Below are 17,353 nucleotides of genomic sequence, written 5' to 3'. Positions count from 1 at the left end.
TTATCAGTTTGCCTAAAACTTTTCAAGAGTTTGAGATTTAAAATTGTCAGAATTAAAATATTGAGCAGTGGATCTAGAGTGACCCATGCAATTATGAACAACAATAAAAGTAGAAAAAGTTTGGAAAATTGCAATTTTAATCGGTTAAAGAGGTTTTCAAGGTATTACCTTGCAAACTAATATAGTTTATAACAATATATATTTCTAAATTATTTATGACTTATAAATATTATTCTGCTTGCATTTCATTTTAATATGCCATTTTTTTAAGATGGAAGAATTTTTACAAGTTATGCACACCGTTACATTAAAATCTTAAGACACAGGATTGTCACAATAAAGGATTGGGGTTCTATATGGTTTTCCTGTTGGTGGACTGAACCCAACTAGCTTCAAATTACCAACTTTTATGGAAATGAATGACGATTGATGCGCAGTGCTGAGAAAATTGTCACTATAATGTCATTGGTTACGATATTGCAGACCCATAACTTCCATGGCCTACAATGGGCTGTTTCTGGAATGCTTTTAACAATGGAAGAGAAATGCAAAGATTGCAATAAATAAAGTTTTAATTTTTTCCAGAAATGAAAATTAAATTGTTTGAAATTTAAAATAATAAATATATTGCATGATTGTGTAATCACTTTATTGATATAAGATTTATAACCTAAACTACATGCGTCATGCATAAGACTAATAGTAACCGAAAGAGTTTGCGGATAAGAGCTTCACCCGTTGTCACGTGAACTGAACACTACAAAACTACAGAAAAGTAAAATCAAAACTAAAAAGATTGATACACATAGGAAAAATCCCAAAATCGAAAAAATGATTAAAAATAGAGCAGAATAAATATTAAAACATCTAAGTGAAAAAATTAACCAACAATAAAATTGTCGAAAATACAGGTAAAAACAAACAAAAGTAATGTCAGGAAAACATCAAATGGTAAAAATATGAAAAATCGCATTAAATACAAATAAGATTAAAATAAGATTAATAGAATAATTAAAATAGTCGACTAAAAGTCCAAGTGTCCCCCTTTCAAGGCAATGCGTCATGCATAACTGTCATTTATCAAAAATCAATTGAAATTCACCCTTCAGCTTATTTTATATATCTAGTTACATCTGAGCTAATATTTACTGTTCGTAATTCCCTTTAATATTGATTTAAAATGCTTTAATATATTAATATTTTTAAATAAATAAACTCCAATTAGATTTTCTGTTATTAAAATTCCTCCGTTAAATCTGATTCTCTCAATCATAATTCAAAATCTGATGTAATCGGGAAAAAGAGGCAGAGAAATAAAATGCTTTTTTTTGTCAAGGCACAGATGAAGTATATACTAACTATATTCCTTTTTACTTATAAAATACAATTCTCTGTCTTGAAACTTTGTAACGCATCCCTTTCTATTAATGAAATGTCAGATACAGCGAAAGAAATATGTGATGTCATAATTCCCATGAGATGATATTTATTATAATTTTTAATCATTACAAAAGATACTCATAAACTACTATGAACTCGGTAAAAGTGTCTTTTGTGATTTATCCCTCTTAACAACATGTATTAAAATTAATAATAGGTAGCATTTTTATATTTTGCATCTTAAATAAAACGTCTCCATTGTAAGAAATTTTCTCTCAAATTTCCCGAAACTTTCGTTGTTTTTGAGGAAACCAATTCCTGGTATGTGCTGAACATTTTAATCCAAGTGACGAAATAACTATCGTCACTTCTGCGAGAAAACGAATTTTGTTAAAAGTAATAAATCGCTTTGTAATTCTGTTTTTTTTCTTCAAAAGAGTGAAGTAGTACCTCATGGCATATTATATTGTTCGCCATTTTTCCAAGGGCACCATACATGTACCACATATATCTCGCTCCTTCAACTAAAAGACAAATAAAACAGAGAGAAAAATAAATCCATATCCGAAGCGGGAATTGAACCAGGGATATACCTGGTATGTGGCGAACTTCTTGACCATACAGGTCGGTGAGCTTGTTTCGTCATTCTAGTTTCGATCGTCCAGTCTTCATTGTAGTTAATGATATCCCACAATGCACTGTGATAGGTTCCGAGATGAAGAAACTTTTTCGTTATATAGTCAAGAGTTCCAGTGTCGTTACTAATTAGGTGATTCCGTGACGAAATTATTCTAAAATTTAAGGACATGCATCTCAAAGAATGCTGTATCGTCAAAAGGGAAGTTTCTGAGAGTTTGGTGTAAAGGCGGGGCAAACTATAATTCTTCTAATTTTAGTGACAAAATTGATTTCACGAAAATTTATTGAAATTAAATAATTAAAAAATATTATTAAGTCTTAAACAGATTCATTTAATGTAATTTAAGTATCAACGTCTAATTAAACATTAGGTCTCAACGTACTTTTTTATCTACTACCAATTTTGTATTGTTGTCTATATCCAGACAGATTACCCTACAATAAAAATTAAACGGCGCACTTAGCCCTTTAAAATGCTCCTTATTCCTTGCTAAAATCCTCACCTCATGCTTAGGTGCACCCATTTCAAGCACGAACTAGCGCTTAAATACCCGCTTAGGTGCTTCACAATGGCCAAGACTAGGCCAGCCAATTGGAAATTAAGAAGTAATAGACGAAAATTCCTCCCATGTCGCCCGCAATTAGAAAGCGTGCGGATAAGTTTTCGAATTCGAGGGGCAAAATTACCAACTTCCAGAAGGGGCAGATTCAGGAAGTTGCAACCCGAAATAACCAGGATGGGGTAATTAACGAGTACCCTAATGAGAGCAATTAATTCGCTGAATGAGTCTGAAAAGAAACGCGTACGCTGTTGCTCTCTTTTAAGTGCTCGATCCTCGCTGGAGGAAGAGTTGCACTTGAAAGAAGGTCGAAAACATCTTAAGCAAGCGAACTGACTGCGCTCATCAAGTTAAGTGCACTTTTACTCCGGCTTTTGTTCTGAAAGCTTCGTTGAGACGGTCTGTTCCGGATTTTAAATTACTGTGTAGCGGTCCTCTTCGTTTTGGTAGGATAAATAGTGTATCTGGTAGTTTTGTGGCTCGTCTTCAGTTTAATTCCTTATGTTTTGAAATCTTGAAGATAAGAAATTCTATCAAGAAGTGAATTTTATCTCTTTTACGTCTCACTATGAGGATTAATTAAGTCGAGTGTTGAAGTGTCGAAATCAGATAGACTATTTTAAATTAGTTTCACTTGGCTTTTTGAAATTAGAGTTTTAGTTTATACTCAGTTTTTTATAATAACATTGATTTTTCAGTTCAGTTTTTTTTTTTTTTTTTTTTTTGGATTCATTGATTTTTTATCTCAGTTTTTTATAATTACATAGATTATTTAAAAGAGTAAATACATTTTTAAAAATGTTTTCTTCGGTCTCTAGGGAAATTAAGTACTCAATTAAATTAATTGTATTAAAGGGGTGTAATTATACTTTTTTTCACTTCTTATTGAAATTTTTAACTTATGTATGAGTACTTAATGGTATTAAAACTACTTCTTTTCGGGACATGGTATGTTTGTTTACATAAAAAAATTGCGATTTAACTTATTGGTTACAATTTATAAATCATGCCAATAAACATTATTAACTCTAGAGTATTTTTGATATGAGAAATCCAAATATTAATCATTCGTTTTAATTTAAAGTATTAACAAATTATATTTCTTTCGGAAAGTGTTTCTTCAATTAATAAAATGACAAGATGACAATGGATAACTTAAATAAAGTTTGAAACCAATCATTTTTTTCTACTACCAAAATTTGAAACTTTTCTGTTAATTATTGATTTAAGCAAGCATCCATGCATCTGCATAAATATTTGCTGTGTAATCCATAATACTACTCCATTGTACAGAATTAAGGACGATCAATGATGGCGTAAGCACATATTCTTGACATTTTTACAAGACAAGAATATCAGCTATAATCACAATCCAATGCATTTTTCGTTTGGTTTGGATAATTCTAAAGGTTATATTTTATTTTATAAGCGGCGTTGAACAGTCGACATATTTCTGAGATAACGATCAATGTGCAGCTCTGTAGTCTTGAAACTTTGAGCCCAACCCAGAAGACAAGGGAACTAACAGATCAAGCATCGAGACAAACTAACCTTTGTGGAGGACATTTTAAAGGAACTAATCCGCATTTGCTTTACATGGAGACCTCCCTAGGTTAGCCGAACGGAAAGAGGACTCGAACACGTGATCTGTCTAACACTGATTCTATTTTACTTCAATACTTTGGTCGGTGCGAGCTAGAGGCAAAATTCGAATAGTGCAGCCATCGCTAGGATTCGAAACCGGGTCACCTCACTCTTAGGCTAACTCTCTAACTCCTGATCCACTGCGGCTCGCAGATAAAGGTTAGCACTAAACCTCGTAAACTTTTCAAGGATCCCTAAAATATTCTTTGTACAAAGAAACGGGCCAAAATTTTATCTGATAAGATGTTGCTCACAGCAAAACATTTCGTGATAAGTTACTGAATTTATGTCAAAAGCTTATCACTTTATTATTTTGTAAATACTTAACACAAGTACTTAAATCTGTTTTGAAATGTGATTTTCACTCTTACAATCTATTTGACAACTCTACATTAAGACTCGGAATCTATAGGTAAATAAAGCGTTGATCCTACACAATCATCATCGATTCATTTTAAATCCTTCCATTTATATCGAATAACTATGTTTCAAATTTATCCGAACTTGACTCATTTCCGGGTCCATCCTCTCAGCAGACATCACTTTCCTGTAAGGATCCAGGGTGGTTGTCATGGGGACTCTAAGTCTAGTGTCCGATGATAATAATTAATCGGAGAGAAGACTAGTTTCTCATAAGTGTGTGTTTACTTTGTCTAGCTATTCACTATCTCAGATATATATATATATATATATAGCCGCTTTCAGTCAAGTAATAGTTTCTTCAATTAAATCCTCCGAGAGAGAGATAAAGCACAGATTTATGGCTACCAGACAGAGACAGTTATTAAACAAAGTAACTTTGCCTCTTTTATGTCACAATAATTTTATGCAATGATTCAATTTATTGCAGCTCATTATACATTCGATTTTGTATTTAATTAGTGAACATGTTAAGTTTAAATGCTATTACGATGGTTTGTTTTTAACTATTTTGGTTTTCCTGGAATTACGTGTTTTGGAATAACATTTCACTCTGTACAAAAGTCTGTGCAATGTTGAACTCTAATATTAATACCTTAAACTAAGCAAATAAACTAAACAACCTTACTAAACATATGTGCTGCATCCTTAATAATATTTTAGATTGAAATCTGTAAAATGTTTAACCATACTATTAATAGCTTAAATTATATTACTAAGCAAAAAGGCTGAAACCTTAATACGATGTTAAATTGAAGTCTGAACAATGTCTAACCATAACATTAATACTTTAAAACATATTACTAAGCAGATGTGCTGCAACTTTAATAAGATGTTGAATCGAACACTGTTTTGGTTAAGAATTTACTATAGTATTATTATTTAAGTTTAAAAAGTACGGTAGTACGGTTCAACTTAGCACCCACAGTGAGGCGACAGCAAATTAGACAGTTATAATAATAGTTTATAACAATGTAGCATTATATATCAGTTATAGTATGCATATTTAAAAAAAGGTCTCCATTTTTTTATAAATAAAAATACTGTTTATTTTATATAACTTCAAAATCATCTAATTTTTTAATGTCGTGATATTTTTGTGCTTCCATATCCTACCAGCTCCCTACCATGTGCTTGAAAAATAATTAAGACTCATTTTCTTCTCTTCGTCGGGTCATAATGGTTTAATAAATGGTAACCACATTCCGAACAAAATATATCATTGCATAATTTTGTGCAAATGAGACACGACGGAAAATTCTGTCTATTCATGAACCTGACCGAAGACGTAGAACAAGGATGACTTTTAGATAATTTTCTGAAAAAGAAACTATTGCTGAGTCGGTAAAAGCAGCGTCGATTTATTATATGCCTGCTGTAAGTACAAAGAAACTTTAATAGATAGTGTGAAATACTGATAAAAATAAATAAAACTTAGAGCGGACAATTTAAACAGAAAATGAAGAATGGTGTGTAAATGTGTAATCATTATTTTATTCATTGCATATTGAATTCTCATATTTCTGTAACTGTTTTCATACCCATGTATTAAATGGTGACTGGTGCACGTTAAATCAGTCGGGGTCACAAAATCTTCCAAGTTCCCATAACTAATCAATACCTCTGGTGGTATTGAACCTGGTGTTCCCTTGTTGAAAATAATTTTATTAATTTTATCATTATCGAAATTGAATTTGTGCCAGAGGTTCCAACAATGTGCAACAATTGATCATTTATTGTGTTCTTGATAACGGACATATCCTTAAGTCTAAAGTGTAAAGTGTGTCTGGTTTGTCCTATGTTTCCATGGTCACGCAAGGCAAGTTAAATTTCCTACCATTTTCAAAAAGGATCGAATCTGAAAGACTTAAATTTTAACTTGTTAGCAGTCCTAAAATTACTTCAGAACCAAAACAGGAGAGGTAATTAGCAATTTTTATTAGGAAGCACAACATTAACACTCCTAAACATTAACTAAACATTTATATTAAGAATTTTAATTTTAAAAAAAAATATCCTCAAGAAATGTATATAGCTTTTTAATTTAAATTCTTTAGAAAAATGTAATTAAAATTTGCGGATTCCTATTTTTTCATATCTTACTATTTTTACTGAAACTTTTCTTATATGCTTAGTGAATTTCAAATAAAATAAAATATTGAAATAAAGCGTGTGTTTGAGTTACTAGACTACTATTCCTCCTGGAAAAAAATAAAGTTATTAATTCCTTTGATATAATAAAGTAATAAAAAGCGCGTGTTATGATTAAATCCTTTATTGAACTGCTTTCAAAATATGGTTTTCTTTTACGAGCTATTCTGAGATCTCTTTATTTCAAGTTTTTTTCTTTGCCAGTTCCTGAAGTAGATATTTTCCAGGTGCGTGAATTGTAGTCGTTTATGAAATAACTGAATGAACGAATAAATGGATAATAAAACTGAAATAGTAAACTGAGTTAGAGGCTACTCTTTTAGTAGAAACTCAGTTTCTTTGTGCGAGGTATTATGTACTTCTTCAATAGTAGTGAGATATTTATGAGAAATATGTATAACTCAATTTCATGGGTGCCATTGAAAAACTTTTTTTTCGTGTGTAATAATTTTGCTTTCCTGTGAAAAATCGGTTACAGATTATATTTTACAGAACTAAACAGAAAAAAAGAAAAAATGTAACTACATTTTATGTATCTCTATCACAAATAGTCTTCGCTTCTTAAATTGTAACGCTACATTATAAAACCAACCCAACACACCATGCTCTATTATTACATTAACAGTTTTACATTATTGAAAAAACTGACACACCATACTCCAACTTTACATTAAAAATTTTACATCATAAAAAAACTCCACACCATACTCTAATATTACATAAATACTGTTACATTATAAAAAAAAACTATTATATTAATAAGAATAAGAATAAGTAATATTAATAAGAATAAGAATTAATAAGAATACTTTGTTTTCAAAATATAACAACATAACGTATGACAGCAAAGATTTTACTTTTAAGATGTATATGTGTTACTCTGAATGACCGAAATCTGGATAATATCGACTTTCACTGGTGAATGTCAACAATCACATAGTCGCTTTGGTGAATGTCCGAAATATTTGTTATATCCAATTTTATATTAATTTATTCGTTGATATTATTATATTTCTTTCATATAATTATATTTATTCGATATTTTAATACTTACTGACTATAGATTAGAAGAAACATCAGTGTTTGGAGTATTGGGCAAATATATACCAGGCAATGGCATTTGACCTTAAAAAAATATCAGTGTAAGGTATACCGGGCAAATGTATACCGGGCAGTGGCACTGAACCTTAAAAAAACATCAGTGTAAGGTATACCGGGCAAATGTATACCGGGCAGTGACACTGAATCTTAAATAAACATCAGTGTAGGGTATTCCGGGCAAATGTATACCGGGCATTGACACTGAACCTTAAAGAAACATTAGTGTAGGATATACCGGGCAAATGTATACCGGGCAGTTGCACTTAACTGGACCTAGTATGACTAGACTTTTGGTAAATGTCCAAAATATATACTAGGTCCAGTTAACTGCCACTGCCTGGTATACATTCGCCCGGTATATCCTACGCTGATGTTTTTTTAAGGTCAAGTGCCATTGCCTGGTATACCCTACACTGATATTTTTTTAAGGTCAAGGGCCATTGCCTGGCATATATTTGCGTGATACTCCAAACACTGATATTTCTTCTAATCTATCGTCAGTAAGTATTAAAATATCGAATAAATGTAATTATATCCACGAATAAACTAATATCGAATCGGATGTAATAAATATTTCGGACATTCACCAAAGCGACTATGTGATTGTCAACATTCACCGGTTTTGGTCATTCACAGTAACATATGTACTATATATATTTTAAAATGTACTTAGATATGTTTTATGATAATGATAATTATTCAGAAAAAGGTTGAAGTGGGTTGGATTTGTTTTTCGACACTGTGACACTCAGGCGCGTGTCCTCATTACATCCTATAAAAATACCTTAATACATCCTTAAAAAAAAAATTATTTAGCTTCAACCAGATGTTTTTTATTCTATGTATTATAGTTAAAAATTATTGAAAAATGAGTGTTGAAAGAAACTATTGTTCGGAGAAGATAGTTGATTTCTCTGGTTAGATAATTTATCCGAAGCTAAAATACAAAGATTTGGGGAGCAGTAATGTCCATATTTGATGAAACCTCAATTTTAATATAAAAAAATATAATTTGTTTATACAGGATTTTTTACTGGACTTTTCTTAACTGTCAATAAATTTTGTTACTTAGCGAATAGCTTCTTATTAAATATAATTTTCATCAAACTAAAAACTTAACAGTCTTCCTTGGACAATTTTTAGCAATAAATTATCTTTGACAATATTTTCCACTATAATGATTACCTATGAAATTCTGTTTAATTAGCAGGTTGCTCACAACAAATAAAGTACGGAAGACCTTTATGTCTATTTTCTACAAAGTAATTTAAGCTAAATTTTTATTTATACGATTTATTTACATACCACGTCAGTATTATAAAGGTAAAGTAATAAGCCATACTAAACTTACATGCACAATAGTACTACATACTTTATGTTTTGTCACTTTACGCGATGAACTTTCATTTTAAAGATCCAGTAATAATGTTTGCAAGAAAGATAATTTATTTATGTATTCAAAAAATATTTACATTGAACTGCTGCAACATAACTGAAATTATACGTTATTCGGTACTTAAATTTATAAAATTAATTTTCCTTTTGCATTTCAAAGACTAAAACTAATATAATTTCTAATACTAAAACCTCCATTGCGGACATTGTTATATCTACATATAGTTATATTACAATTTTTTTAATGATTTTTTTAGTAAATTTTGAATATATTTATTAATTTTGAAGAAGAAATATTTCAAAACATAGACTTATCTTTTGCACTTAAAGTTCCCTGCTACATTTTTTTCATTAAAATTTTTGATTTCTAAGCTCATAAGGGAATCATATGTACATGGTTTCGTAATTTTTTATTTTGATTGAGTTGCTTGAAAGATTGCAAGATAACACTAAAGTATATGATGACATTTTTTGTGGCGTTAGAATCTCTTAAAATTATTGTTTATATTGTTTTGAAATTTATAGAAAATTATTATGATTGATTGATAATAATTATGATGATGATAATAATTATTATGATTGATTGATAAAGTAATTATTATGAAATCTACTTTACAGCAAATACTCTCTTCGACCTTATCATCCTTTGTAACCTCGGGGCCGTCCAGTTCTCAGACCCCTATGAGCCAGAAAGCCCTACAAGAGCACAATATGACTCAAACACTAGGCAGTCCAAGACATCAACTGTCTATGGCGAGTCCATACTCACCAATTGGTGGCGCCACTAGCAGTGGTAGTAATGCTTCTCCCAGTCATGCTGGAACTTCCTGCATGGGAATGCCTTCTAGTTGTTCATCCATTCCGCATTCATTATCTTTTTCTGGCTATTCCCATCATTCCCTTCTTCAAGGAACATCTTTTAGTTCACCATGTCCAAGTACATTTGGAGCAGCTCAGCCCTCGGCAGCTGCCTCATTTTTTGCAAGGTAAGGAGGTTTCATTTCTATGGTAAAATTGTAAAACTAATTTTATTTAGATTTTATTTAATAAATCATTAGCTTTGATCTTATCGACTGGTTACTATATATGGCATGCATAATGAAAGCATTTGCATTATTTTGAATGCTATTGAGAAAGAGGTGACACGAAGAGAGTGTCATAAGAAGTAAAACTACGGGTGACACTCGTAGCTAAAGTGATTCTCACTCATTTGGAATTTATATGGGTGCAACACTTTTTACTTACGTTACAAAAAACAATTTCCAATAATTATTTTGAAGGCCATCCAGAAATTATGTTACCTGTTGTATTAAAAAAGTTCATTAGTTGAAGTATGATGATGAAGGACCATTATTTAGAGAGGTTAAATGAAATAAGTCAAATGAAGATTTAAGTTGTGGCGTGGTGCTATGGAACGAGTTGACCCATATTCACATTTACATCGTATTGTTGTTGTTACTTATTCCACTTGGCCCAGAACAAGGCTAGACAAAGTCCAGAAGACCATTCACCGACAGCAAATCATATACCATCGCGGAACCCTTCAAGATAGAATTCTTCTCTAACCCCATACAGGACATCAGGTGTAACCCGACGCTCATTACATTTTAGGCTTACAAGGAAAGTCATTTGACCCTGAACAAATGCTAGTCCGCAGGCATGACCACTGATTAGTCTTGTGATAACTGTCTGCAGTTTCTTATCACCTTTTAGCTCCAGGGCAGCCCCAGGATTATTTTGTTGATACCAATCATAACTAAGCGGAATCCCCCAAGTCCTGTTATTGTCGGCCTTTACTTTTGCATAGATTTCATATTTACATCGTTATTAAATAAAACTTAATTAACTGGAATTTAAAGAACCATCAATCTAATTTTATCCGTAATAAATTCTTTTAAAAAGTATTTTTAGTGACCTGCAGTGCTGACCTTGAAATTAGTCGAATTGCACTTAAACCAAAATTCATTTGACAAATTTTCAAAATTCAAATTTAAACACATTTTGGAAATGTTAAAAAATTTATGTATTTTTAAAAATTACGTTTCAAAAGTAAAATTGTGATAGAAAAAAAGGAAATATTAAAAAATTAAACATTTTAAAAATGTCTATGCTTCAAAAATGAAACTTAAACATTCATCGTAGAGGAAACTTTTAATTCTGAAAAACTAAGTCTCTTTTAAAAGTCAACCTGGATTAATACGTGGATTTCCATTAATGGAATTTTTCAATTTCGACTTGTTAATCAAAGATTGTTCTTGAAACTGATTACGCAGTTTAATTTAGCTCTTTGGCAGTGTAAGGATGAATGCGTGCACCGTTCTTAAAATAAATGTCTCTGTCCTTTTTTCTTACCGTTCATTTCCTAAATCACTCTGTGTAGACGAAAGAAAAATTGTTACATTTTTTCAGAAGCTTCTGCGAACACGAAACTAAATAGGCAACATCTATATTCATTAGAAAAACAACCGTATTCATAACTTTTTCTCTTGCGAACACCAGGGACGATGCCAAGCTTTAAACATTAGTAAAATTCCCCTTCTTTATAAATGGGTCCTAATTTATCCCTTATGTCACTACTGATTGGCTGACACTAACGGGATTTTTCGAGCCTTTTTTTAACAGCCAACGAGCGTAAAGGTAAAATAATGTAAAAAGAAAGAAGCAGCGATAAATGAGGGAATTTGTTTTCCCCTTAAAACTGGAATTTTACCACTATACTTAATGAAGCAGCGCTTATTTCTCGTGCTTTCGTACTACGGTCACGGTTTCTAAATTTTCGGCTTTAGTTTAGGCTTTTTCTTGCCATTTTGTTTTGTATTTATCTACCGTAATCTTTAAGATCCTTAAAATGTGTTTTTAAAACGATGATATCGCGTGTAGCCAAAGATGTTTGGAAGTATTCTTAGTCTTTGAATAAGCTTTAGTATAGCTTTTGTTTAGGTGTGCCTTTTTCTCAAGATAATTATAAAACTTTGTTTATCATTACAATAAATAATCTTAACTAGGTTTTATTCCAATAAGTTGTAGACTTCTTCGTTTCAGTGGGTGTTTTCTTTGCGCTACTTTTTAAACTTTGTTTGATTGTTTTATTTTAACACTTAATAATATTTTTGAAAACAGTTTTGAGTGCCAGATTTATCTTTTGTGATATCGAAATCGTTAGATTTAACTAATTGACAAATAAACCATCGAAACCATACACGTTCTGAGTGTTTATGGTTTAAACAATATCCATGCTATATTTATAAAATGACTCACTCTCAGTATAATTCATTCAAAATTGACGCTTAATGTATATTCTTTGAATCATAATAATGCTTAAGATTTTGGCAACCATAAAGTATTCAATATTAACCATGGCACCGTTCAATTTTAACCATAGTATAGTATACCCTTCCACAAGACCACTTAACCGTAGTATACGTACAGTGTTCGAAAAAAAAATTGACAGCCCTTAATATCTTTTGATCTACTGATCGGATCTTCACGTTTTAGGACACAATCGTAATGGTTCGACAGGGTGATCATCAAATATGCAAATTAAATAGTGCAGGTGATATTTTAAGTGACGACATCAGACACAAAACGTACTTTCTCTGAATAAACATATCGTTTCTTTTAGGACAGATTCGGGTTTCTGACTTCCAACATATAGGGGGTAGCCGCAATCTGGGAAACATGGTCCTCATATTTTGGTCAGAAGGGCGATCAAAAGTTCGAAACCCTTAGTGTTAATTTTACTTTTTGCTTATTTCGCCATATCTCGAGATTTTTCTTAAACGAATTGAAAAACTTTTGCGCACAGTTATAAAATTCGTTTATTCAAAGGTAATTCCAAGCAAAAAAAAAAAAAAAATAATTTTAGTAAATATTTGTTAATTTATCGTATTTTATTTAATTAAAGTCAAAACATTTTGTATTGTAAGGTACACATTTTTTTACGTCATTTTAAAAGCCTAGCAAAATACAAAATTTGTGCGAAATTGGCAGAATAGTTTGGAGAAACCTAATTTTAAATATTTGACTTCTTTAAAATTCGATTTCTAAAAAAAATATTCAACCAATTTCGATCAAACTTTGTAATATGCTATTCAAAATTACACCCTTCTTTCTTCAGAGTATGTTTATTCAGAGAAAGTACGATTTTGTGTCTGATTTTGTAACTTAAAATATGGTATGCACTAATTAATTTGCATATTTGAGTATTTTTAATATCCCCTTTCTGCAAAATCTCCTATTAAAAAAATACTTTTAAAATGCATTTTAAGAAACTTAATAAAATCAGACTGTGAAAAAATACAGCTATCAGAAGCTGTTTACAAAAAACGTTTTTCTACAACAATTATTTTATGTAAAATCACATCGTTAATTATATTCTACGCTTTAAACTTAGCCTAGGATGTTCTTAAAATTAAAAAATTAAATATTTTTAAAATGATTCTCGACCTGCATCATTACATGATTCTCAACATACATGCAATTCAATTATCGAGTCTATCAAAAATGACCGGTAGTTTGAAAATGCATTTAAAAACGGAAGGAGTTAAAATTGCACAGTTTCTTACATTGACTTGTTTCACTTAGACGTTTAGAATAATGATTATTTTAACAACTTAGTTTAATAGTATTTTTTCCTAATCAGCAGCTCTATCTGTTGATGAGCAGTGTAACTAATTTTCAAAGTCGGTGATAACTTATTAGTTCCCAAAGCAGAAGGCAGCAAGCAGCATATTTCCATCCCTTTATGTCTTTCGTTACTCTATTTTTAAAATCTTCTATTGGTTTTTAAACTTGGGATCTTTAGCTATGTATACTAACGTCTTTAATTAATAAAAATGTATATTTCTTTTATGAAATTTTGCTTTAAAAATTAATGCCCTGCTGTTTTAAAAGAAACTTTTATCCATTATGAAAATTATATGATTAAATAAATGTCTTTTGTTCATAACTAATCGAAAAACTTTTTAAATAGTAGTTAGTATTATACTCAGCTTGAATAAGAAGGTGAAAAAATAGATTACTAAATCTAATGAATAGCTATGATGTTGCTAATATTAAGCAACTTGCTTTTATTTGATTTCATTTTTCAGTTTACCTCATTTTAAAATGTTAATATTTCAAACTTTTCTTTAAAAAAATTGGATCTTTTCGATTTTTTCTTTTATCAGTGTTAATAGCTAGTCTAGAACCAACGCAGTAAAATTTATGGAATCAAAGTCGCTAATGAATTCCACCACGCATAGCCACGTTTAAAAATTTTCTTCTTCTTTGTACACTTAGGTTCCTTCAAAAATAAAATTAAGAAAAAAAATATCGATGAAAGAAAAATGATTAAACTCGTTGAAAAAAAATGTTATGTAAAAAAGGGGGAGAAAGATACACAAAATCAACGAGAAAGAATGAGGGTAAAAAATCGTCATAGCTGCTCAATAGGAAAGAAAAACTAGTTTCTGGTTTCTCGTTCATTAATTCTCTTGTTAACATCAGAGCACTGCTCACTTTTCCAAGTTTACACTTTGGTGTGGTAGTGTCGACGAATTTTAAGCTGAAAAAGGGGTCGTATCAAAATTTTCGTCGTGTCAAAAATATTTAAAGGAAACTCCCAGTTAGACTATAAGCTAATATTTTCCCCCACAAAGTAATAATATAAAAGTAATAAAATAAGGATTTTAGAAAATACGTTTTCATTAAAACGAAGAAAATAATTGTGTTTTTGTCAGACCTAAAAGTAAAACACAGATCTGCTGGAAAAGCGTGAAAATTGGAATGTTTGTTTTATTTTACTAGTTTTATTTTACTTTTATTTTTCTATGTCTAGAAGTAGTGGAAGTTGTGGGTGGTGATAAATTTTGTGATCACTATTTCCGAAATCGTTACAACTGGTATCAGGCATAGAGTTCCATTAAAATTTAAGCACTTTGGCTTGACGGAAAGTGAGATAAATTTTAAATAAAAATAAAATTAATTTAATTACTTAATCTAGTCATAAACTCTTGTTCGTAAAAGTTAAGATATTGTTAAAAACTGCATTTTAATCAAGCATTAAGTTTTAATAAGTTTTAAACACTCTATTTTTTGAAAAGTGGACTAGATTTAACCTTAAGATAAATTCTATTAGGTAATAAAATTGTGATATTTGAGCCTAAGCGATAAAAAAAATGGTAATAAAAATATCATCATCATACAAGGATCTCTAGCAAAGACTTGAATGCTCCAGTTTATTAAAAAGTGTTTGAAATTTCATTCACAATATTACTTCCGCCCAAACACGAAATTCATTTAATAAAAGCATTGTAATAAAATTCTGCATTGCTTTACAAATAAGTTTAAGTTTTTCAACGAAATGATTTTAAAAAAGTATCACGTTACCAAACAATAACGTTATTTATTTCCTAGTTTTTTATCATTTCAGTACGCATATAAAATCTGAAATGCATGAATATTTTCTATTGATATTTTTCTATGAGTTTTCAATTTCTCTCGAACTCGCTGACAAGACAATATAAATTATTTACTAAAGGAAATGATCCAGTTAGTTCATATATTTAAATTCACTTTTTCAAAAGTTATGCATTTTACAAATTCAACTAGAGAACTGTAAAACGCCATTCCAAACCATTTGGCGTCAATCCCAGAGCTGAATGGCGACCTTGGCGTCAAGCCAAGAGAGAACTTTATTGGTTTATGGCTGTTATCCATCAACGTCAAGGTATAGCTACGCGCTACCAGGTTTGAACAAAAAATTTAGTTTTCTTTTTCCTCTTTTCGTAAGATATATATTACACATAAATATTTTTTATATAGAGTAGAATCTTCTCCAGATGATGACATTGCGCCATTTTAAGTATATTTTTGAACATCACAAAAGAAATTTCTCAGAGCATGAAGTTACAGAGAAAAAAATTTCTATCTTTGACCAAATTATCTTCCCTTCTGTCTACTTACATGTTTTTTTTAGTTTTTATTTTAACAATTCTTTTGAAAACACTACGATTCAGGCATTTTTTGAAATATTTCAATTTTTTTTGTAAAATAGCTTGCTGCTCAGTTTTTATATTTGGGATTGGGGTAACGTTTTTTATCTGTCTTGTCACCAATTTTCAAGCTAGTGACATCACAGGAAAAAGACAGTTCATCACTAAATTGAATTTTACAAAGATGTTATGCTCTGTTGGTGATTTAATAAAATTAAATCATCGTAGTTGATTTTAGGTCACAACTAAAAGTAATGTTTAATCTGAAGCCTAAATCCATTTAATATATATATATATTATTTTAAATAAATTTATAATTCTAGCATTCTTATAAATTTCTCAGTAATATATTAACGAAACATAAATTAATTAATTAAATTTTAAATATGTTTCTATATGATCATTGAAAGTTAAATCACAATTACTTTTTCCTTACAGTACTTTTAAATCCAAAACATAAACCCAATTAACATATTTTTATTTTAAACAAAAATTTACATTTGTAATTCTATCATTGTTATAAACACCCGAGTAATATTCGAAAGAAACATACATTATACATAAGTCTAAATATGCGACCATTAAAATTTAAAACACAACTAAAAGTAGTTTTTAATCTAGAATGTAAATTCATTTCACATATGTTTTTTAAGAAAAATTCAATTTATAACTCTTGTGTTGTTATAAATGTCTGAGTAGTATCTGAACAAATATTAATAATTTCAAATATGTTTCCATGTGCGCATTAAAATTGCTAAGTGTGTTTTACCGTTTTTCTTGCAATTTTTAAACATTTTTTGAAATTATAATTTATTGTTAAATTCTTGATTAATGGGAAATTAATTTAAAATATTTTTTGCAATTATTTGGAGCGATGTTTTAATAAAAGTTTAATTATTTTATATTGCATTATAATATTGATACATAATAGAAATAAAAACGATAATAACTAAGTCTCTATTATCTAGAAATATTCTAATATATGTTCTTAATATCTCTTTCATAAATTTCTACTTTATATAATATGTTTAAGATATATATATTGTTTTTTTTGTTTCTAACTTTTTTAACGCAATGCTTTTGATTTAT

At 30.0% G+C, this 17,353-nt stretch overlaps 1 protein-coding gene across 2 annotated transcripts in view; it reads left to right on the top strand.

Annotated features, from left to right (window-relative positions):
* Positions 1-17,353, top strand: part of LOC107440233 (uncharacterized) — a 513,892-nt gene that overhangs the window by 151,078 nt on the left and 345,461 nt on the right. For both annotated transcript variants that reach the window (XM_087165502.1, XM_087165503.1), the window contains one exon: positions 9,909-10,276. In XM_087165502.1, the coding sequence (XP_087021628.1) occupies positions 9,909-10,276 (368 nt within the window). The remainder of the gene's footprint in view (positions 1-9,908; positions 10,277-17,353) is intronic.

The sequence above is a fragment of the Parasteatoda tepidariorum genome, chromosome 6, assembly GCF_982258835.1.
Source record: "Parasteatoda tepidariorum strain Cologne lab strain chromosome 6, Ptep-v5.0, whole genome shotgun sequence".
Lineage (NCBI taxonomy): Eukaryota > Metazoa > Arthropoda > Arachnida > Araneae > Theridiidae > Parasteatoda > Parasteatoda tepidariorum.
This window is presented reverse-complemented; position numbering and strand designations above follow the sequence as displayed.